General features: G+C 41.7%; 2 protein-coding genes across 2 annotated transcripts; one reads left to right on the top strand and one right to left on the bottom strand.

Moving 5' to 3' along the window:
* Window positions 1-310: 310 nt before the first annotated feature.
* On the bottom strand, window positions 311-445 carry ost4 (oligosaccharyltransferase complex subunit 4 (non-catalytic); the record flags this gene model as incomplete). Its single annotated transcript, XM_079572053.1, has 1 exon — window positions 311-445. One exon carries the CDS (start codon window positions 443-445, stop codon window positions 332-334), a length of 114 nt encoding a protein of 37 aa, XP_079428179.1. The 3' UTR covers window positions 311-331.
* An 874-nt stretch (window positions 446-1,319) lies between these two features.
* Window positions 1,320-17,528, top strand: selenoi (selenoprotein I). The gene is made up of 10 exons (XM_079572435.1): window positions 1,320-1,601; window positions 4,598-4,666; window positions 5,052-5,160; window positions 6,481-6,555; window positions 7,113-7,375; window positions 8,437-8,545; window positions 8,930-8,978; window positions 9,054-9,234; window positions 9,421-9,600; window positions 15,628-17,528. The coding sequence occupies exons 1-10, from the start codon at window positions 1,545-1,547 to the stop codon at window positions 15,733-15,735; spliced, it is 1,200 nt and encodes a 399-aa protein (XP_079428561.1). The 5' UTR covers window positions 1,320-1,544; the 3' UTR covers window positions 15,736-17,528.
* Window positions 17,529-24,098: the final 6,570 nt, after the last annotated feature.

Raw genomic sequence — 24,098 nt, forward strand, 5'->3', positions numbered from 1 at the left:
AACAGTAAACCAGGGTAGAAAAAAAGTGTATTCAAACACATAAGTACTATTTTGTGTCAGTGGACCAACTTTTTGTTTTAATCTCCAGAAATATATCATCCCTGCAGCTACCCTTATTACAACAATTTGACATACCATTTTAGGATATGACCACAACCTTTGACCCTGATCAAACACTGCTCTTGGAAGAAAAAGAAAATGTAGGTTCTTGTGTACTTATAAACTACACTGTCAGGCAGAATCGAATCTCAGCAAGGAAGAATATTCCACTAAGAAATATTCAAATAGGATACTACAACAGGTGCTTACCTTTTAAATCTGGGTCAAATTATTATTCCTGCTTCTTGGGGTTATTCACAGCCACATAGTGATATAAAACCACCAACAGGAAGAGAGACACACCAAGCATGTTGGCGAAGATTGCCAGCTGGACGTCGGTCACCATTCTGCAAATATAGTTAAATATGAATACATTTTAGAAGATTTCAACTTTGTTTTATATAAAGCCAGATAGGTCCATCGTCTCACAGCAGAGGAGATTAAGATAAAAGTTGCAATTCACAATATTACCCCCACTACAAAGTATAGTTCAATAACTGTGTACAGGAACAAGTCGCTATAACATCCTTGTGGCAGTAATAAAACAGTAATAATAACATAGCGATTGATAGAAATGTTAGCATGTTAGCTAGCTAGCATTTTGTTGCTGCTAGAAAACTAGTCCTAATGTTAACATAAATAACGCAATACACCATTACAATGAAAAGCACAATGTGTACAAAGCTTCCGTAAAAAATGAAGAACTTACATTGTAATTTTATTGAGTTTTTCTTACAGAGATGATGGATTCTGCTGTCGTGGATGTGAGAGCCGCAGCTGTTCTACTTCCGGTTTGAGAGGAAAGACACGTCACATTTAACAGCACGCGATACAAATATATTACTTTATTTTTACAATTAATAGCAAAGGATGAGACACATTTGTGAATAAAGAATATGTCTATATGCTATTTTATTTTTTCTTTATGTTTGTTTTATGCCACTGTCGTCTTTCGGACAGTCCTGTCACCTGCTCTGTGTGTTTATGTTTATGTTTTGCGCTCACAGACATTAGTTCATGCTTTCTTCAACGCGAGAAGCCCGTGGCGCTGAATGACAGCCGCATCTCTGTCTGTCAGCCTCGGGGCAGCAGTGACTGGCGATGTGATTACAGCCGATCCTGGCCCCATCAAAACAGACATGTAATTTGTTTATGTATTTATTTATTATTAAACATGTTTTTCTTGAGTCTTCCTTGTGTGCTGCGGCGCTCGTAAAGCCTCCCCCTCTGTCTTTTCCCCTCTCGCTCGGATGATCGCGTAGGAGTGGCCGCTGTGTGTTTCGACATCGACATCAGCCCATAACCCCTGCCCGGCGTGAACCACCACTTACCGCGGCTAAGCTACATAGATGGTATTCGCGTTTGGCAGCTAGCAGTGGGAGTTCGTGGGTCTAAATTCAATCGAAATACGCGTTTTTTGGTCGGAAGAGCCATCGGGCGTTAACATGGTTCTATACCAATATGTCACTCAGGACCAACTTGCCGGTTTCGACAAATATAAGGTAAGGTTAGAGCTTTAGCATGTTAGCCGCCTGTGTGTGAATGTGAGTCGGGAGAGCTAGCTGTCAAGATCTGTAGGTGCTCTTTTCTCCCCTGGCCGAAAATCGGTGTGTAAAGACTCCTGGGACCTTATGAGTATTCTCTCCCTCTCTAATAAGTGTTTCAATGTATAAAATGAGCCCTAATACTAGATGTGGTGCATATAGAGCGCGCTACTACTTTTACCATGTGTTTAGTTCAAAGGTGTGGAGGCTAGTTTTTCAAGGAAATCCAGTTGTGATCAATGATCAACATCTGTGCGTTAAATGCTGCATGTGATTGGAGCAACGTTAGTTTTAGTTTAAACTTACACCAATACGCGCCATGAATAGCTATGATACATTTTGAAGGAAGAGCTGGTTGTAAGCTGTCTGTGTCAGTGTGAGGAGATAAACTGGGAAAAACACATTAACCTGACCTCAGCTGGTAGGAAGCAACAGAAAAAACCTAGTGACCTGTTAATATCTGTCCATTTCCAGTCACGACGAAATCTCACAGACATTTAATTAAATTAGAACATGGAGCCACTTGATTTCTCTAAAAATGTTAAAGACTGAAAGAGGAGCATTGATCATGTGGTACGCTCAGATCACACTGGTTTCATGAATATGGCTTTAGAGGATTTAAGTTGTTATTCCTGGTGTGTGGAAATAATAATTATTTTATGGGGAGATGAGACTAGGTCCACAGCGTTGCCAATGCAATAGTGTGTCCTTAGTTTGCTCAAGTGTTTTGTGTTTGCAGGGGAATAAAGGTCTAAATGTGACTTTTTTTAATCCCATAACTATTAAGGGGCTTTTATTTTGTTTTGCATGGCCGAGTAGAAATGTGAAATTTAGACGCCAAGTGATACAGGCTTATTGTATATTATTACATTCGTTTGTAGCTACACAGTACAGACATCCATTGCCTTTATACACTCCACACTCACTGCTTGTTGATTAATGTGTGAAATTGCCCCCAGGACTATTTGTCATAATGAGAGGCCTGTGTAGTAATTGCTTTCTGAGTGCAGTAGTGTTAGCCATATCCACCACTGCACCTCAGCTGTCTAATACAGAATGGTTGACAGACACCACATAACTGTCTGGTTGAGTGATATCAGCCTAATGATTTCTTTATATACTTTTTCAAAATAAGATTGATTTGCTTAATAAAGACCAATCTGAGACCCATGTGAAAGAACACTTTGGATTACTTTCTGACTAGAAAACTGATGCAAAAATTCTATATATTTTATTAATGACTAAGGGTTGGACTATGTGTACCGAGAGTAGGGCTGTGCAATTAATCGAATTTTTTTTTTTTTTGCAAAGCAGACTTGCATTATTTCATGGCGCTGGGATTATTTTCCCTTCACATTTCACGTGCCATGGCTCATGCTTTTGCCTGACATAAAAAACAAACGGCGCTGTGTGATGATTTCATCAGGCCGCGCTGCTCAGTTTGCTTGCGCAGGTATGAGGGCTGGCCAGCAGGGGGCAGGTGTGAAAGAGAGACCTCTCCTTAATCGAGGCATACTTGAAATCATTTGTACTTTTATGAATGTTCAGAAAACAGAAAATATTCAGCATATATTTATTAATAAATATATGAATAAAATAAAGACTCTTTTTTTAAAGGCAACAAATAATCGTTTGAATAATCGTGATTTCAATTATGACTAAAATAATCATGATTATTATTTTTTCAATAATCGAGCAGCCCTAACCGAGGGTATTTTCAAAACAAGGTTGTTGATGGTTTTCTCATTCAAATAACTTGCCGTAGACCATGTAAACAAATGTGAGGCCACCAGTGCTGAACTAGAGCCATTAAATCTTCTATGTCAAATTCATAGCTTTGTTGTTATTCTTTAAACCTTTGGGGGATCCCACAAACCTAAATACAGACACTTCTCTCTGCACCTTCTTCCTTCTATGATGTATTTGTCAGTATAACTTGTGGCTGCAGTAGGTGTAGATTGATTTGATAGCCACTTTTCTTTCAGTCTGTTCCACCAAAGCAGCGCATGACAGAGGAAGACGAAATAAAGCACCAATTCTTTTGAGTGTAGCATGACTTCTTGTGGTACAGTATACCATATGAAGGCAAAGTGACCTCACCATATATCAGCAGCTGTCTAATGTAACGCCAGAAAGTGCCAGGCTTGTGTTGAGATGCCTGGATACAGTTACTCCCAGGAATCGGTTTCATTTTGATGCGCTCGATGACAGCGCGCCAATTTACAGGAAACGACAAGCTCTCTCGAAGATGCAGTAGTAAGATTGACAAAAATGACTTGAGTCTCGGACTGCCAATCCAATACAAGAATCACACATGTCTCTGAACATGTTATTTTGTAGACTTCTAAAATACAGGGCTGGCATGTCACGAGTCACAACACCATGGAGGCGGAATATATCACGCTGCCTTGGTGAATTGCAGCCATATTTTAATAAGATGTTGACTGATTCCATTGTCTTACCGTCGTAGTCTCATAGATTTAGCATTTGTCTTGCAAGTGTCTTGAATCTCTTGATGTGTTGCTTACACAGACAATACAGGGTAAAAATATTCATAAAACCGCCATAACTGTGTACCCAACCTCTGAGTCCCGCCTTAGCCAAGCACTTTTTCTCCAGTTCGACTTGGATGAAAACGGCGCAAAAAAAAAGCATCACAACAGGCAATATAAAGCAACAAAAACGCAAAAAACACACAACAAAACAGGCAACTAAAAAGTGATTAACGCAACAAAAATGTGATAAATGCAACAAAAGCACGACAAAAGTGTAGCGAGGAGGAGGCCAGAATAACGCAAGGAAAAATCTTTTGTAGGTCTTAGCCTTCAAATGATGTGTTTCTCTGGCCTATTGTCTGTAAGCTTATAATCAACAGCTTCAATAATAGCCATTATCATCCACCTCTATCTTTTTCATGCATTAACTTGTCTCGTTTTCTGCTTGTTTTGCCGCAGTACAGCGCAGTGGACACGAACCCCCTGTCTGTCTATGTCATGCACCCGTTCTGGAACTTTGTAGTTAAGGTAAGAGCTGCTCGCTGTCTAGACCTGTATGTGTGTGTGTTAGTGGTTACTGTTGCAAATTTAATGTGGCTCTTGGCTGCTCTCTGCTGTAATACATTTATTATGCGATCTCGGGGCTGCTCGAGAAAACGGTGATATTTGATAACTACAGTGTGGCAGTTGTTGTTGTCACCACTTGTACAACTTAAAAAACAAATAGACTAACCATGACTGAAACCAGACATTTTGAATGAGTCAAGTCAAGAAGCAAGTTTCTATTAGAGCAACGCATTTCCCAAAGTCCACACATAGCAAGACAAGGAATACAACTGAAGGTCAAATGGTGAATACAATTACAACAACGTGATTTGAGATTTCTGATTTGTCTATTTCTGTCTTGCCGCAGTTTTTACCCACATGGCTGGCTCCAAACCTCATCACGTTCACTGGGTTCATGCTCCTCGTCCTGAACTTCGTCATGTTGTCGTTCTTCGACTTTGACTTCACCGCGTCCTGTACGTAGACCTTTTTTTTTTTTCCTTTTTTGTTGATCCTTTAATTTGCAGGTTGGGCCAGTTTTATCGCTAAGCTATAAAAGTCACCTTAAAGGGACTATACAGAGTTTAAAAATGTTAACATAAAGTATTTTCCTCCCCATACATGTTTCAACAATGTCCTAAGGTGTAGAATGAGCCCAGACATATTTACTGTCTCTGCACTGTCCCGTGTTCGATTCCAACAATTCCAACAATTCCACAATAGATTCCCCTCTGGGGCCAGGACTCCCCTGAAAAAGAGATTCTTAATCTCAGTGGGACTATCCTGGTTAAATAAAGGTCAATAAAAAATAAAAATAATAATAAAACAATAAAAAGGTGTTAATTCGGTCCGAAGTGCCATAATGCACGTGCTTAATATAGAAGCTGCAGTTACACGTATGACCTGAGATGGCAGTAGTGAGTATAAAATGGCTAACTTGCATCTAGCCCCTTTAAGCAGCAGTTGAAATTAAAAAAAAGTAGTGATTCATTATATTTGATTTGTACATGAACTGAATGACACATCAATCAAGCAATCAATAAATAGGTACCAAAAATATATATTTGCAATAGGGCTGACCGATAATGGAGTCTATTGAAGTTGCGATATGCGATACGGCTGTGCAATATCGCAATAACAATAATATTGCGATATTTCACTAAACCATTTCAACACGATATGTTACATTCTAATTAAACCAAATACTACATCAAGAGCAATACAAGACAGGAGTTTGCAAAAAAATATGTCGATCTCAGTCAGATGAAGACTTTAATAATGTTGCGATATATTGTAGCTTCTTGCGATACGGATTTTGCATCACCTAATATCGCGACACAGTAGTTTTTGCGATGTATTGCGCAGCCCTAATTTGAAATGGCAAGTTCTGATGCGCGATGGGTTCTTAGACAGTGTTCTACAAATGTACCAGGATTGCTCAGCATAATAAATGACAATGTCTGAAAGGATTTCGTTTTCCATTCGCAGGGCAGGTTATTGTTTATTCAAAGGGAGTGTTCTGTCGCCTGTCGAGTTGTAGAGTCAAAGTCCATCTGCGGCGCTAACATGCACGATAGAAGCACTAACGTATGATGTCAGGAAGGTTATACTAGTGCAGCACATCATGAGAGAGAACACATCCAGGAGCCCTGACAGGTCGATGACCCCACATACAGTCATAAGAGACTGGATGTTTTTGTTTGTTTACAGATGATTGTGATATTATTTAAGATTGTGGTTTCCATTTGCCCTATTCTGTTGTAAAAAATGACTAACTCGTATGTGTCTCCTTGCAGTGGCTGGACATGTGCACGTTCCCAGCTGGGTCTGGGTGGCTGCGGGGATTTTTAACTTCTTGGCCTACACTCTGGGTGAGCCTTGACCCTCCGCACATCTGTGTCCTCTTTTCCCTCATGAACTTTGCAGCCACAAAAAAACGTACAGGACAAATGAAGCGCAAGAACCTCAAACAAGTCTGTTAAATGTATTCCCAGATTCAGCCACTATTTTGAACTGGCTGACATTATTTCTCTTCCGATCCACAAGGATGTATTGTCGCGACTCACGTGAATTGGACATTTCACTGCGGCTGTAGTAAATTCAATCGTGGGAGGAAGGAATGCTGCTTTGTCTGCTCTGACGATCCAGAGAATGTAGAGAGAGTGGGCAGCACATTTGTTCAAGATAAAATGATGATACATCCACGCTAGAGCAGAGGTTATCAGAATATGTCCTTTTTGTTTATTTCAGAGTCAAGTTGATCTCACTTTTAGTCCTTTTTTGTAGTCTTAGTTTAATGTACTGCCTGGCCAGAAAAATAAACTAGCCACCAGATAAAAGAAGCACCTTATACTTCGATTACGGGACACATTTGCTGAGGCATTGTTTCGAAAAGCTCCTTCAATGTTATCCCATTCATTTTTTCCAGACGGTGTGGATGGGAAACAGGCACGGCGCACCAACTCCTCCACGCCTCTGGGGGAGCTCTTTGACCACGGCCTGGACAGCTGGACATGCATCTTCTTCGTGGCGACGGTCTACTCCATATTCGGGCGCGGCGCAAGCGGAGTGAGCGTGGCCACTCTCTACTACATCCTGTGGGTGGTGCTGTTCTCCTTCATCCTGTCCCACTGGGAGAAGTACAACACGGGCATCCTGTTCCTGCCCTGGGGCTACGACATGAGCCTCGTGGTGAGTCCAATTTTTTTTTTAGATGGTTTGATTCTAAGGTCGGTGTTTCATATTCAACTTTGACTGCCGTTGTGTCCTTGGGCAAGACACTTCACCCACCCAGCCACATTGTCATCAGACCAGTTTTATGACTTTTTCTGTCAGGGCTGTGTTTAGGCTGTTTAAAAATTAAAAAATTATGTATATTCCTCTCCCTACATGTTCCAGCAATGTCCTAAGGTGTGGAATGAGCCCAGACCTATTCACACAACTGCCTCTAAAATCCTGCACTCACTCTAAAAGGTGTTAATTCGGGTCCGAAGTGCCATCATGCACGAGCTTAAAGGAATAGGCCACCGTTTTTACATACTGAGATATGTTCTTAGCTTTGACGAGTTCTTTAGGACCTGTCTGGTCTTCCCCCGTGCCGTCTATCACGTAAACATAGTGCAGACGGCGTTAGCATTTCGCCTCTCCCTCTCTCCACTATAGCTCCAAAACAGGTCAAGATAGAAGCTAGCAAGCTCTACCACGTTTTCCCTATTTAAATATGGTTACGTGAAGTGTTACACTACAAAGTATAATACATAAAATTAAACAATGTGGATTTTCTAAGCGGATAAAAGGGGGAACTATATTGTAAGGCGTAATAATACCAGGAGTAGTTTGGCATCCGCACAGTAAAGTGAAGATTACTGCGCAGTAAAGTGAAGATTACTGCGCAGTAAAGTGAAGATTACTGCGCGGACAGGTCCTAAAGAACTCGTCAAAGCTAAGGTAAGAACATATCTCAGTATGTAAAAACGGTGGCCTATTCCTTTAATATAGAACCTGCAGTTACACATACGACCTGAGATGGCAGTAGTGAGTATAAAAATGACCATCATCAGTCTGCTTCTCTTGACACTCGAGCATTGTGTAGTTGATCACATGCTTTTTGCTTCTTCAATAACAGTAAATTGGTGCAGACAGACAGTGTGCCCAATAATTTGGAGTTATTGATCTATAACTGTGCCAAACCTACCATCAAATTCGAACCCGCGTGTTTCCATTGCTTCCTGACACTGCGCCCTGTGTTGCAGACGATCTCGCTGGTTTACCTGGTGACTGCGGTGGTCGGAGTGGAGACGTGGTACCAGCCGGCGGTGTTTAACTTCCTGTACAGAGACCTCTTCTCCTTCATGATCATTGGTATGACATTGCTGCTGAAGTCATTTGTTTTTTTAGTTGTTATTTTAGTTTCATACTTTTTATTGCACTTTTTATTGTTTTTTTTTGCCACATTTTAACCGCAATAAAGTTGTAAATAATGCAGAATGAGGTGCTCTGTCTAGTACATTGTTTATGTTTCATCTTTATGCAAGTGTGGCACTGTCTTTGAGCTAAAACCTGTTTCCACATTAGTCGTGACTCATTACAAGAATGAGTCATGTTGCAGCCATACTACAAATAGCTCACGTTACTGGAAGAACAAAGAAATAGTGAAACTGAACTTGGAGATGATGCACGTGATTTCAATGTGTTCTTCTCCATCATAATTTCTGTGGAGTGTAAGAAAATGAATCTGTTTTGCAGCCTGCTCCTTCACTGTGACACTGCCCATGAGCCTCTACAACATCGTGAAGTAAGTCCTTCACCGCGAGTTTATCACTGATGTTTTTACTGCCGAGTCCTGACTTCATGGTGTCAATGTTTGCAGAGCTTACAGAAACAACAGCCTGAAACACAGCAGTCTGTACGAGGCGCTGCTGCCCTTCCTCTCCCCGGTGCTCCTCTTCCTCCTCTCCACGATCTGGGTGGTGTTCTCTCCATCCAACGTCCTGGACCTGCAGCCCAGAGTTTACTACCTCATGGTGGGCACGGCCTTCGCGAATGTCACCGTAAGTGAAGCATCTCAGCACAATCCTGAAAAATAAGGTCGAATATCTCAGTTAAAGCTGCTTGAATCAAGTTTAACGTTCTTTTAAAAAATAGTCTTAGTTCTTTTCTTTATCCCGATCTAATAATTCACATAGATTCTTGTGAGTTGTTATTGTGTTCTTCAGCCTGTGCCTCTGTGTGTCCAGTGTAAGCTGATCGTGTGTCAGATGAGTAACACGCGGTGCCAGCCTCTGAACTGGCTGCTGTTGCCCATGACGGCGGTGGTGCTGGCAGCGGTGACAGGAGTGTTCGCCAACGAGAGTCTGCTCCTGTGTCTGTGGACCAGCGCAGTCGTCCTGGCGCACATACACTACGGCGTCTCTGTGGTGAGCACGCACAGCATTTAACCTTATTGTACTGCAGTATAGTGGAGATGACGTGGAAATACTGCTTTTTATAAAAACCTGACTTGCGATCATTTAATTAGTTTATCTGTTGTCTCCACTAAGATGGTTGAGGACTGGGGGAGGGCTGGGCCAGTCAAGACTTTTGACATTTTAAAGCAAAGTAGTAAAATAGACCATATACAACATATAAAAAAAAAGCAACAAAATAGCAGCATTTACTCATTGTCAAGGTCAATGAAAATATGAATGATGTTCACCCTTTTTGGAGCTTGGTCGTGTTTGTGGGCCAGATGTAAAGGCTATATCGACCCCATTTGGTCCTTGGGCCTTATTTTGCTCACCTCTGTTTAAAGAACAACTAACCCCCAAATCAACTTTTTTTTCGAGCTAAGTTGTATAAATGGGTATCTTATAGTGTTGTCTACGTGTATATGTCACTATTTTAACAATTTAGTGCAAATTTGTTGAAATCCTGTCTTTGTGTCCCAAACCGTCTGTGTGGCGCCATCTGCAGCGAACTGTCGGTACTGCATTTGATTTTTTGAATTCGGCACCCAATTAGCGGAGGGGAGAGAGATGATGTCAGGAGGCGAGAGATGATGTCACGGGCTCTGCCGCTCTGGGGTATAAAAAGGCTCAGTCTCGCTCACGCCCCCGTAGCGAGTTGGTGTTGGAATAACGAGAGAATATTTTCATCGATTGTCAGGTTTGCGATTAGTTGTCATAGCATTTAGGTAGATTTTATTAGGATAGCTTTTTTATTATAAATAAGTGTATAGTTTTAGTAGTGTTAGTTGTTGAATATTGTAGTTGTAATCACTAGTTGCTTTTATTGTTAGATTAGTTAGCTCAATTTAGCTTAGGGCGTTTGTTAGTATTGCTTTTAGTGGTCTATCGTGTATAATTTAATTGTTAGTTGTTAATTGTACTGTGTTAGGATGGGGAGGAAGTGTAGCGTAGTGGGGCTGGAGTTTGCAAAGACCATTTTACGTGCTGATTCCTTCGCCAACTTCACCGAGGTTGAACTGGGCTATGCTAGTCTTCTCCGTTTGAAGAGCGAGGCCGTCCCCACCGACACTCCTGCCCCGCCAACAATGTGAGGTGAGTGAGAAAAATAATGATTTACCCATTTTGGGTTTGGTAGTAATTGCATTGATTGTAGCTGCTGTAAAAAGAGGCACTTGGTTCACTCTGTCCCGGTCATTTCTGTCAGTAGAAGCTACTTTGCTCACAGATTGAGTCATGTACAGTATATAGAATTTTTATGTGCACGTCAGAATAGATCGTTATTGTAGTATCTCAAACAAATTCGCCGGTTTGGCCTCTGATAACACCAATCACATGAGTCGTGTAGATCTGTTGAAAAAATATGGCGTGTAAATAGACTCTGCAGCCTCAGCTCCAGGCGACGTGTCCCGCACTCGCTCACTGTGGCTGAGGAACAGCAGCCACCGGTTATAAGCGCGTCTACTCGCTGCCCGGGGCAGCCTGCTAATGCATCAGTCTGCAAAGTTACGCCAACACTGCGCAAATGTGCACGAGTCTGAGCACCAAACTAATCGAAGTTTGACATGACTGTAGCTTTTGACAGTAGCTACAAGCTAGCCTGTATAGCTAACGTATAGCTAGAACGTACTGTGTGTCGGAGGCTAAACTGACCCGCTCCGTGCGCGCTCTGCTCCCGTTTGATGCTCGACTGCGGTCAGTGAGGAGAGGGCTGACCACTCCAGGTGGACCGTGTGGTCAGTGAGGAGAGGGCTGACCACTCCAGGTGGACCGTGTGGTCAGTGAGGAGAGGGCTGACCACTCCAGGTGGACCGTGTGGTCAGTGAGGAGAGGGCTGACCACTCCAGGTGGACCGTGTGGTCAGTGAGGAGAGGGCTGACCTCTCCAGGTGGACCATGTGGTCAGTGAGGAGAGGGCTGACCTCTCCAGGTGGACCGTGTGGTCAGTGAGGAGAGGGCTGACCACTCCAGGTGGACCGTGTGGTCAGTGAGGAGAGGGCTGACCACTCCAGGTGGACCGTGCGGTCAGTGAGGAGAGGGCTGACCACTCCAGGTGGACCGTGTGGTCAGTGAGGAGAGGGCGCTCACAGATGTGAGCTGTTCTTACGTGGTTTCAGAATCAGTATAGTTGTTATTGCCATTGTTGTTGAACAGGTTCACAAAATAGGATCAATTCTGATAATTATGTTCATGTTGACAAGTTTTCTGAAGTGAACCAAAGTTTACACCTATTTGGACGCAGCTATTCAAAATGCCAAACCATTTGGAAGTTTTTAGTAGCCGACTGTAGCCAGAATTAACCTGATACAAATATTTGGTTGATCTGCTATAGGGTGGCATATTCTGAAGTATATCCTAGGTTGTATTCCTATAAATCATCAATACAAACAATGTGTTTGCATGTCACTTGTGTGTGCACTTTATAAATATTATTTATTGTTATGTTTTCAGCCAAAAGTGAGCAGAGAGAAATGTCCAGACTGATCCAGTCATTACAAGGCATGCAAGTGTCCAGGCCAATGTGAAGCCGAGCAGGCGACGCAAAGGTGAAATCTATTTATCCTTTATACAGTACTGTCATTTTATGTATAAAACAGTCTACACTTTTGTTTTTTTTATATACTGTAGTTAGACACAAGTTGTGTAATTACTGCCATTTTAAACGTGTTTTTTTTGTTTGTGTTTTGTACAGCTACTCAAGCCCGGACCGCTTACACAAGCGTCGGTTGTGGGACAGGGGACCTGATGGAAATCCCTCTTCCTGACAGTCCCAGAGCAGCCTCTACACCTTTAAAAAGGAGAAGGTGTGAGGTGTCAGCGTCTGACCCCAGCTTCCACATCGATGACAGTGCCAGCACTGTGAACTGTTCAAGGTACAAAGAAAATCTAGAGTTTTAATTGAAAAAATATATACAGCGTCCTGGTTTTTTGAGGGATGAAATATCCTTTATTTTATATAGCATTCCCACTGAAGTCCCTCCACACAAGGACAAAAAATATATTGTTCTTGAGGACCAACTGCTGGAGCTGTTTAGGCGATGTCCTGTCTGGGTCACTCAACAGTGTCCTCGCTGTGAGTTCTCCAGTCAGTGGTCCAGTCAGCCCATGGTGAACAACATCCCAGCTGGAAACCTACAGCTCTGTGCTGTTCACCAGCTCATCCTTTAGCCAGATTTCAAAGGCACTACAAAAACATTTTGTTTTTCCATATATTATCCGATGATAACAGATGTTTTAATTTTATAGTTCTTGGGGGCCTTCAATATTCAGGGACTGTCAGAGCAGTGCTTCTACAGGCATCAGGCAAAGCTCCTCATCCCTACAGTCAACTGGCAGTGGAAGCTGGAGCAGGATGACCTCATCAGGGAGGCTCTTGAAAGCGGCTCTGTGTCACTGGGCGGGGACATGCGGGCAGATTCACCTGGTAAATACATTTAATAAACATTTATCTGAAGTATTAAAAGTCAGCTAATGTATAACTTGCATTCATGTAGGACATTCAGCCAAGTATGGCAGTTACACCATGATGAATCTAACGAGTAACAAAGTCATTGACATCGAGCTAGTCAAGGTAAAACATTACAATACAAACATAAATATGTAACTTTGGATAACTGTGCATTATGATAGAACTCATATTCTTATTTTTTTGTCTTATTAGAGCAATGAGGTTGGAAACAGCGTGTGCATGGAGAAGGAGGGGTTTGTGTTTTGTGTCCCAGAGATTGGAAAAAAATGATGCGCTGGGCCAGAAAAGGTGAACGGAGGAAATGACGAGGTGGAAGAAAAGCATTGTGAACCATCTATATGAATCATCTCTACTGGTCACCATCAAAGGCTGTGGCTGAGTGGACATCTGGGCAACTACATTCAGAATGTCCACGGAAAACCCCCTGTCCCCTCGCTGTCTTCACAGGCCTTTGGTTGGGGATGATGCAAGAGTGTGGCCAAAATCAAGTATGTGTAATTACAACTACTCCTCCCAATATCTAATTTATATTGATGTATTTACACTTCACATATCAATTTATTATTCTTTGTAATTCTTTATAATTCTTTGTAGGCACAGCAGCATGCGAGAGACTCTTACTCTTTTGTTAACACCACGTTTTTTGAAAGATTAAGCTAAAATAAGCCCACAATACCACACTTCAAATATTGAGGCATTCCATAGTCTGATTCTCACAATAGTCTGGGCCTCTTATTCAAAGGAAGGCTGGCCAGGTAATGAATCCTAAAGGTTCAACAAATATTCACTAGTTATTTTATCACTTTGAAATGTTTAGAAAATAGATACTGCATATTAATGTTTATTTGTGAAATTTTAGGGTGCAGGTTGGTGCCTTGAATTTTGATTTAAAAAAGGCAAATCGTCATAGTGTATCCAAAATTCAAGCGTGGAGACTACACAGTGAGAGCCATGAAGACCAGAGCTACCTCAGGTATGTCACATTAAAAACAACACAACCAATGCTTTTACAAGGACAAATGTTTTGTGCTTTGTTTACAGTCTACTTTGACCAACTAATGGCCCTGCTGTTTGAAAGTGTGGTCGAGGATCCTCTCCCATATCAGGAGCACACAGACAAAGGACCTGTGCCTGAACCATTCTGTGCCCATTGGACAACGTAATAGATTAAAATCAATGTTTCATGCAAGATTTAATTGTGGGCAGTAAAAAAAAAATGAAGCCTGTATATGTTCTGTCAGATATGTCACAGGAAGGTATATGCAGCACCACTGTTTCTAGAAGCTGAAAACTTACTGCATGTATATTTATTACAGTTGGTATTGTATAACATAACCAGTCAACTTTGTCTGTTCAATTTGTTTATTGCACACATCTATGTAGGCCAAGTGAGTGGCACATGCAGCTCAACCTCAAGTGAAATGTGAGCTGTAAGTTTGTAGTAAGTTTTACCAAAGAAATTGTGCTATAATTTGGAAATTGCACTGTTGTAAGAGCCAGAAGTGCAGAATCAAGTACTGGTACAAAACAAGATCTATAATTTTCATTAATATTTCAATATTCAACTAAAAAAAGCATACATATAAATACTTCATTATAGTCTTTACTCTACAGTGTCATCATTCAGTGGTAGTTTAGTGTATGTGTTAACGTTGGTTAAACCTTTTAGTTCACTAAATTTAGTAATAGAAATTACTTCAGGCTATTTACTTAGGGCTAACTGGCTCTTTGGGTTCACAATGTTACAGTCAAGCCTTTAGAGAAACATGACCTGAATGATTCTGTCTCACATCTTCAATGGCAAACCAAAAACAATTTCAAAAAGACAGTGTTCCTGCTCAATAATACAGGCCTACATTTATTTATTTGATATGTTTTGTGCACTTTGCTGTAAGAAAAATAATAAAAATCTTTGTAACACAAATAGCCACGTCTCTATATCACACACTCTGCTGAGGACACTGAGATACATCTCCCATGTTAACGTAGACCACAGCAAAAGTCTACATCTAAAATAGATCGGTAAATTCTGAAGCAGCCAGGACAGTTACGTCCCTTAGCTGCGATGCTAACGTCGATCGAGCTCAATGCTAAGCCGCTAGCTTTGTAAATGACAGAGGAATAAATGAGCCAGCGCCTCAGGTACAAGGCCGCTGTCTGCCACGATGCCCCCCCTGTGTAGAGAGAGCTGTCGAGCTGTCCCAGTGGAACAAGTTGCTAAATAAGTTAGCTCGCTGGAACTCCATGCTCCCATGCTCGGACTTTGTTTACGAGGAGCGCTGCAGGTGCAGCGTCGAAGTCAGAAGCCTCAAGCCCCTCCCACCCCTCACCCCTCCCGCGTGCCCCTTAGTCCTCCAGGCAACGCCCCCTTTCTGTTGAGATTTTCAAATCTGAGGCTCTGATACTGAGGCTCTGGAAGGAGGGGTTAGTAGCCCTTTAAGAATCAGTACTGATCATTTGATGTTATTTCGTGAGACTGTGATATCACAATATGGACTGAAACCATTTCTCTTATTATTTCTTGTTTTCTAGGTGCAACAGTTAAGTGACCACTTCAACATCTATGCTTTCTCGCTCAAAAAGCCCAGCAGTGACTGACAGGAGGAGGAGCGAATCGGCTTGAAAGGAGCAGAGGTTTAAGCCCCTCCCTCCTGGGTTTACGACACATCACTCTCATCACCACGGAAACCGCATCCCCTCCCCTCCATTCACGAGGAAACTACGAGAGGAATGGACCCTGGCCCATTCCAAACTCTGCCCCCAAACACACACATGTACAGCACACACACTTTTTACTAAACTAAACGGCCCTGGGCTCCGAGGGGCTCTGGCTTCCGTCTCTGGTGATTGGCAGCTCGGCCCAGCCAAAGAGGTGCATTGTGTTTCCTAAGGAAATGAGCTTCAGTCGTGAGGACAGGAGCCCAGGCAAACATGAACACAAGCAGAAATGTGGGAATGTCGGAGGCAGGTGTGAACAGAGGCTTCAGATGCTTTGTTTTGCTTGTGAGCTCACAGGTAAAGCAAACTGTGCATTATATAAGTGCAAGTGCAAGTGTTCAGTTCTTTGGCCCCATAAACAAAAGTGCACGTGTAACAACTATTACAGACACACTGCCCTTACTTAAAGAAGTGAAATGTTGTTTGCCTTGACCTGGTGCAAAGTGAACACTTTTATTCAGCTCGTTGTAGTTTTGCTGACAGCTCAGAGGACTGTCTCCCACAGTCTGGATCTTAACCTTCAGTGTGCACTTCAGCCTTCAGCACATTTCTATGAAAAACTACCTCAACGTAAACTCGCCCTGTCAAACTAAAATCTGGAGACACAGAAGTTACTTCTAACCCCCTTTTTCTCTTTACGCTGTTGTTCACGACTCCAGTGGCCTTTTTGTAAATGTGCATCCACAGATTTACAGCCCATTGTCACTTGCCTCCGATGTTTTCACAGATCTATACATACAAGCTCATTTATAATCTGCCTTCCTGCAGATCCACACTGCACTCGCATCATGTTATGAATGTATTATATGCCTTGGGGAAATGCCATTTCAATTTAATTTAATACTATTAACAGGAATGCCTCATGTAATGAGGGCGAAGTCTTTTTTTATAGGATGCATATGAAATCAAAGTGAATATGTTAATAGCTCTGTGTGTTTAATATATTTGGTAATGGGTTTGGGGCATTTTAATTTCAAGTAATTCTAAATAACAAACCAATGGGGTGACCATGTTTTTGAACCTGTCTGACACTGCGGCTCTCCCGACCTCTTGAGGTGTTGTGTCTTCACGCTGATTCGTTTTTTTATTTCTCTCGTGCATTTGTTTTTCTGTGTCGCGGAGACTCAGCTGCGCGGCTCACACCGATACACGGCGCTTGAATGAAGAGTGCGTCCAAAAACCTGCCCAAGGAGTGGACTCATTCGGAGGGAACAAGTCGCCAAACGTGTACAATGCCTCGTCAGCTCCGGGCACGACTAAACCGTTTTTAACTTATGTCTCTGTACGTACGTCGTTACTGTCGGGTTTTCTTTGTGCATAGGAATTAAGGCGAGGAAGGCGTCTGTTTTTAAAGCCTAGTAAAAGGTTGACTTAAGCCTGTAACTTGGCCTTCAATCTCCCTTTTTGGCCACGTTTAAATCTCTTTGTTTTGTTATTTTGAAATCCTAGATCGCTGCCCTTCTAAAAATGCATATCTTAAGCTTTTCGATGGCAATTTCAAATTGGTGAACCTGAATGTCCAGTTAGGAGCGTTGATGTCATGCAAAGTCATGTACATAAGTGTACATGACTGTGTACTAGATTGTAACGTCCGATAGCACTGTTTAAGGCTACTGCTGCAGTGTGTTCAGGGAGACCACTTTTCCTTATCTCTGCACTGGCTGGACAAAAATGGTCAATAAAAGTTGTCAAAAGTGTTGATTTTTGAAGAAACAAAAAAGATAGTAATTTTAACATTTTGAGTGTCAAACTTAAATAGGAATAAATAAGGAAATGTAAAATCTCCCTGAACTCACTGTAAACCATCATTTCCCAACTACTACCTTTTGGGATGGCAGTTTCCAAGCAAATACTTCTTGACACCCCTTGTATGTGACTCTTGCGCGATTGTATCAAATTTTGAGTTTGTTGTTTGACAGTATGCACTGTCCTCCACGTATCTGTATTGGAAACATGTCTATGTGTGTAAATACATATATTTTTGTGTGTGTTTTATTTTGAATTCTCTACTGTAAAGCGCTATTGTTGCCTGGTGGACCGTCAGGAACAGGAAGCCGCACAGAGGGACCACTATTGTCAGATTTAGTTCTATGGATCTGTAGTGTTTGCAGTTTATGGTCGATGTATCATACTGTAGATGTCACTGACTGCACCAAGATGACAACTCAAGAAAAAAACATGAATTTATTGTCAAAACCTTGAACAAGATCCGCTCCTTTTGAAGACTTTTGTCATTCTTCGCATATACTGTATGAGGCAGAAAGAATCTTTATTTGCAATTGAAAACACAGTCATTGAACAGTGTTGTTTTGCTCTGCAGTGCGTTATAGCTGCGACCTAAAGGTGCAGTGCTTTGTGAGTTTGAAGGAAAAAGAAGCGTAGTGTCCAATCAATTGAGAAAACCAGTCATCATTGGGGCAGATAAAGATATCAACCTATATTGGACTGTGTGTCTCTTGTATGGATGGTCAGAATCACCTTTTTTTTTTTGTCTTCTTTTTGGATGTTGCTTATGTAAATACCATATTGATAGACAGTGTCTGAAATACTGTGCTGCCTGATTGAAATGTGTTGGACTATTGGAAAGATTAAATCTGTAGCTGCCTGGGTTCCTCTGTGTGGTGTCGTTGGGACAGTCTGGAGAAGGGGGGGACACATACCCTCCTTTATGCTTGCGCTATAAGGAATCAAAAAAAGGAATTTCTACTGGAAAAGTTGAAAAGCTTCGACAAAGTGCCAACCAAACAAGAGGGAAACGCTATCAAAAAAATTCCTTGCGCAGCTTGCTTGCTTTACTTTCACAAATTGGTTTTTTCCCCCCCTTTTTTCTAGTATCCAGGCATTTCGTAAAGCAGGTCCCCCTAGCTAAAGTTGAGCTCCCACTATTATGGAATGATGGAGTCTTCGTCGCCCCTATAGATTGGTTCGGTGTATTGAGTCTGTTGTAAAAAAAAGCTGCTCTGAATTGGTCTCAGGGCGACTCTGTGATTTCTTGTGATTATGTATTTATCCAGTGGAAGAAAGGACTGTACAGAAACAAATTAAAACTGACTTTTCCTAAACCTTTTCTGTGTTGTGTGCTTCTCAAACACTCCCCTTTTGTGGCCTCTATAGTTGCTCTTTAAATCAGGGGTTTGTAACCTTTTCTGAGGCCCATTCACATCACATGTCAGCTGATGTAAAAGCATTTCATGAGCCTGGACATGGGGCTCTATCAGGGGCCCTGATGCTTTGGTTAGAAATCATAAGGCATTTACTCAAGATAAATCAAATGGGGAAAAATGTATCTAAACGTACAAATGGTACAAATTGCAATAATACACATTGATTTAGTGTATAATAGGCTAGGGCTACACCTTTTGTTCCAAAGTATATTTTCCTCAGAGGTCATATCAGAGGTGGATTGTATGCAGTAACATTTAGGCCTACTAAAGTACATGCATACATGTATAGGAACTTTGTAGTACTTCTGCATGAGTAACAGTAGGACTAGCTGAGAAAAAATATGGTTACTCTTTCAAATGAGTGACAAACCTCACGTTGACGTATTAAAAGGATTTCAGTCTTAAAGGTGCATTATGCAACTTTTAACGTGGAAAAAATATATACATTTGTGTGTATTTTACCTTGTAGTGAGACAGCGGCTGTATGAGTGGTCAACATGGCACCTTTACTTTCCATCACTGTGGTCTCTACAACGCTCCAGGATCAATAGTTTGGTAGGTTTTATCGTGAAAGGGTCCGTCAGCAGTAAAAACCTTCCAAACAAATGATCCTGGAGACCACTGTTATGGTCTCCAGGACGGTGGTCTCCATGCTGACCACTCATACAGACACTGGATCACTGTAAGGTAAAATACGCACAAACTTTTTTTCACATAAAAAGTTGCATAATGCACCTTTAAATGTCAACTATCTTTCATCTTATCTTAGAGATTCTCGCTTTAATCTTATTTCATGGTATGTTTTTTAAAATGTATCACAATTTCAACATTGTCTGTAGTCAGTTCTCAAGCAGGTCTAGTATTCTTACTTATGAATAAAACAATGATAAAGTAAGGTCATATTAACTTGACTAAATGTTTTGGTAATTGGTTGCTATTTGTAGACGATACACATCATGCTTAAAACAAGTTCTACAAAAATGAAGGAAATAGATGTTCCCTTGAAGTGGCAAGGTGGCGATAGAATTGTAATGTGGGGTGACGGACAGCAGATGGCAGTAGCGCCACCGGTCTCCTTTGCTTAAACCAAGTGCAATACCTCTAGTGAGCAGCAGGTGGTGACCGTGAGCATATGAACGTCAATGTAATATTCAACATAGTCTGCAAAAAACCAGACTGCACTTATTTCTGCAAACAAATATTTTAGGTCAGATTTGAGCTGAGCATGTGCTCTTTTAATCCCAGCACTATTACAGACTTATCTATTGCTAATTTCTTTCTCTAGAGAAAAGAATAAACTATATATATTTGTTTAGATTTTGTTTAAAAATGTGACTTATTTTCAGAGAGTGGACAATCAGACTTATTAATCTAAATATGATCTGGGGACTTGTTGGATTTGGAGGCGCTGACTGCTGTCAAAACATTGGCAGCTAAAAGTGATGTGTCTCTTATCATGACAGCATCTTTGTCACTGAGAAACACGACCCTGTGGAGCTATGATTTCAGCCCAATGATGTGCTGGGAGACGGCCAGCGCTAAATGCAAGGTCCAGGAGCTTTATTAAATATGCAGTAGGCCAATAACCTGAAAGTTTCTCAGTTAGCCGTCGTCTTGGCCCATTACTTGGTTCCTCAAGACAAAATGAGAGGGTTATTCTTAATTCAGGTCGGTTCACTGTTACTGTAAGCGTTTTTTAAATTCATGTGCAAAGTTGAAATTAAGAATATAATATACAGCAGTGTGGATTATGTGTTGCTATCACTGAAGAGGGAAGTCGCTAGGCTTCCTGTTGGACAAGGAGGCTTCCTTTGTACATTTATAAACACAAACACAAAAGAGATTATATTAAAGCATTTTGCAGGTTTGATGATAGCTAGCAGTCCCAGCACAAATACAAAACTGTCTTGCTCAAAGAAACACACATTACAATTGTGCTGTTGGACTATTTTTGCTATGGAAGTGGCAACAAGATGTATTCTGTTATGCCTATGCACCTGGAGCAGACTGGAGAACATGCAAACTCCACATAAATAGAGTGCTATAATACCTCAGAGTGTGTCATCACCACACTTAGTCATTTAAAAATAGGATTATATTTGTCTATGTTTTATGTCAAGTTACATTGTAAATAAAAGAAAAGGTTATGTTTCATGGCCTTTGTCATCAGCTCCCATCAAAATCCCAACCGTCACACAGGACAACATGGCATCTCTCCAGTAGTCCCGACATGTTTGGCCCTGTTTGAGCGCAGGTTAAGCGCATGAGTCCATGTTGAGGTTAAAACCGCTGTCCAGTCTTTAGTGAATTGGCCAGTGTTGATCCTCGCTGACAGTTAATCAGAGGTGGCATCAATAAAACAGAACCTGCTCAGGTTTCTGGGTATTTACAGGGTCACCAACTTAGTCTCTCTCATTATAATGTAGACACACACAAACAGGGGGATCAATCATTTATGTGGCAGCTTGATATTGAAATAATATTGATTTGCTTACTATTGGTTAAAATGTACTAATGATTATCAATGTGCTGTTTTTGAGCACAAGAATGATCCAAGAATGAGCTATGTTGTCAGGTGCTTCATGCAAACAAGTCCTAGTTGAAGGGTCAGACAAAGAGCAGTTCAGTGGCCCCTTAAGAGAGACCAATCATGAAGTCGTCCTTCAGTGGACCCACCACCTGCAGAAAGAGCCAGAGGGAGCTGGTTCTGTGTGATTTGGGCTGCTCACATGACCTGGCAATGGATAAGTGGAGGAAAATGGATGGATGGATGGATGGATGGATGGATGGATGGATGGATGGATGGATGGATGGATGGGTGGTGGGTGGGTGGGTGGCGGAGTGGTTGGTTGGATGGATGGATGGATGGATGGATGGTTGGATGGATGGATGGATGGATGGATGGATGGATGGATGGATGGATGGATGGATGGTTGGTTTGATGGATGGATGGGTGGATGGATGAATGGATGGATGGATGGATGGATGAGTGGGTGGGTTGGGTGGATGGATGGATGGATGGATGGATGGATATACTGAAGTACAAAACAAAATTAATCCATCACTTAAAAAATCAGGTGTAGCGCCTTTAAAGATTTGGTCAGTGGTAAATCCCATTCATTTATTTTACAGCTTTCTTAGGTTAAATATGTCTTAAGTAAAATTGAAATAATCTGACTATTTACCATATGTTCTTCCCTATAATTACATAAGAATAAACAGAACGGTTTGAACTTCCTGAACCCACTGTATTCTATATACCACTCTCAGGCCAGGTAAGCACACTGCCTCCCGCACAGCGCCCCTTAGAGGAGACACTGAATAATGCATGAGCGTCATTAGAAACCAGAGTCGCACCAATGATGGGCACGCGATTATACCCACAGACACCCAAGACTATTGACGCGCTAACAAGGTAACACCATCCGCACCATTTCATAACCTCCATCGCATCGGCACCGGTCCCGGCCCCCGGCTCTTTCCATCGTCGTGTTTATCAAATCACTGCCAATTATTCCATAACCACAGGTACTGACCGGAGCCCTGGCATTTACCGAACAAAGAGCTTGGCGCAAAGATTAAACATGAACAAAGTGGTGGCTCATGCATCCATAATGTGTTTATCAACGACTGCGTAGAAGGTGACCAGGCGCTGCATGAAAAAGCACAGGCTTTGTTTCAGGTTTACTGTATGTCCATCATAGTCACCACAATGCCAGCACGCGTAAGGTGTTACCCGGGGTCATCTGGAATTTTATACTTTTAGATTAGAGTTCAGTTTATTTATGCTTTAGCAAAGCTTTTAAAGCTTCTATATCAATGCCTTTTTGATTACACGCAATGAAAGAGGGAGCCACAAAATTAAATTGTTTGTCAAACTCGTTCATAACTAACATATTTGTAACATTACAATTCTGCTCAGGGACGAGTTTACAACTTTCACAACTTGCAGGGTCAATTTTAGGGTCACTGTCACAGAAATGCTAGAAAACTACCCTGCAAGTTTATGAAATTGATACAAATACTTTATATGTTCATGCACAAATGCCTGAGTTTACAATGTACTTGTTGAAAGAAAATCAGTGCCTTTAAGTTATGTTTTTTCATGGTTTGGACATAATTTACACCCTGTTTAGATCAAATTTAGGATGATCAAGGCCCACTTTAGCCCTTTTAAAACCCAGTTCAGTCCTGATTTGAGCTTGATCTAACCCTGGTCGGTGGTACTTGGAAGATCAAACATTCTCTGAAATGTTATTTGGTGTGAAAAGTTTGAGAACTGCTGAGCAAAAACCACAGAGAGAATATTTGGGATGTGCTGCAGAAGGCTCTGCACAGTGGTCACACTCTCCCATCATCAATACAAGATCTCTACAGGACCGCCGACCTTTGCCAAAGTGTTTTGACAGTGACATTGCTTTGATAGTCAGCCCCATCATTCATGCTTGAGAGAAATAGTGCTTTTATTATGCATGGCATTAGAGTCAAACTGTGAAATGTTTAAAGTTTAAAGTGTTATTGTTATTTTAATTCAATGATTCAATGCCGTTTGTGTTTCAGTCTTCTTTCACATGTTGGTGCTCCTGGGCCCTTTTTACAAATCAAATCCCAATCGCTTTAATGTATAACTTGAAGAAAGCCTGTACAGTCCGAAGCTTGCCAATTGGTAACCAGCCATTGGTCAACAGAAGGTCCCGACTTGTCCAGACTTGCTCCACGCTTGACTACAGGGTTCACTGCCTCCCATTCACCAGGAGGAGGGACCGTCTTTTGGCATCGGAGCTAACCGTCCGTGACCGAGTGAAACTTAATGCACCTTAACCTACTTTCGACAACGGGGAGCAGGAGAGACACCAAGTTCAAGTCGAGGAAGTGAGGGGTCGTATAGACATGGGTCAGAGGTGAAGACGCTCTACAGGTCTAGTATAGGACAGTCAATGTGGGGGTGACGCATTCTGTAAGGCCTCTATATTCACCTTATTCAGCCCACTTTTGTTGTTCAAGCATTTCCTCTTTGTGTAAGTGCTTCTTTGTCAAAGGAAGAGACTTTCTGTTGGCTCCCAGGTTTGATAGTTTGGCTGTGAGGAACTGTAAAGGACCGAAGCTGATCAATGGTGTGTC

The sequence above is a fragment of the Gobius niger genome, assembly GCF_951799975.1.
Source record: "Gobius niger genome assembly, chromosome: 15".
NCBI lineage: Eukaryota > Metazoa > Chordata > Actinopteri > Gobiiformes > Gobiidae > Gobius > Gobius niger.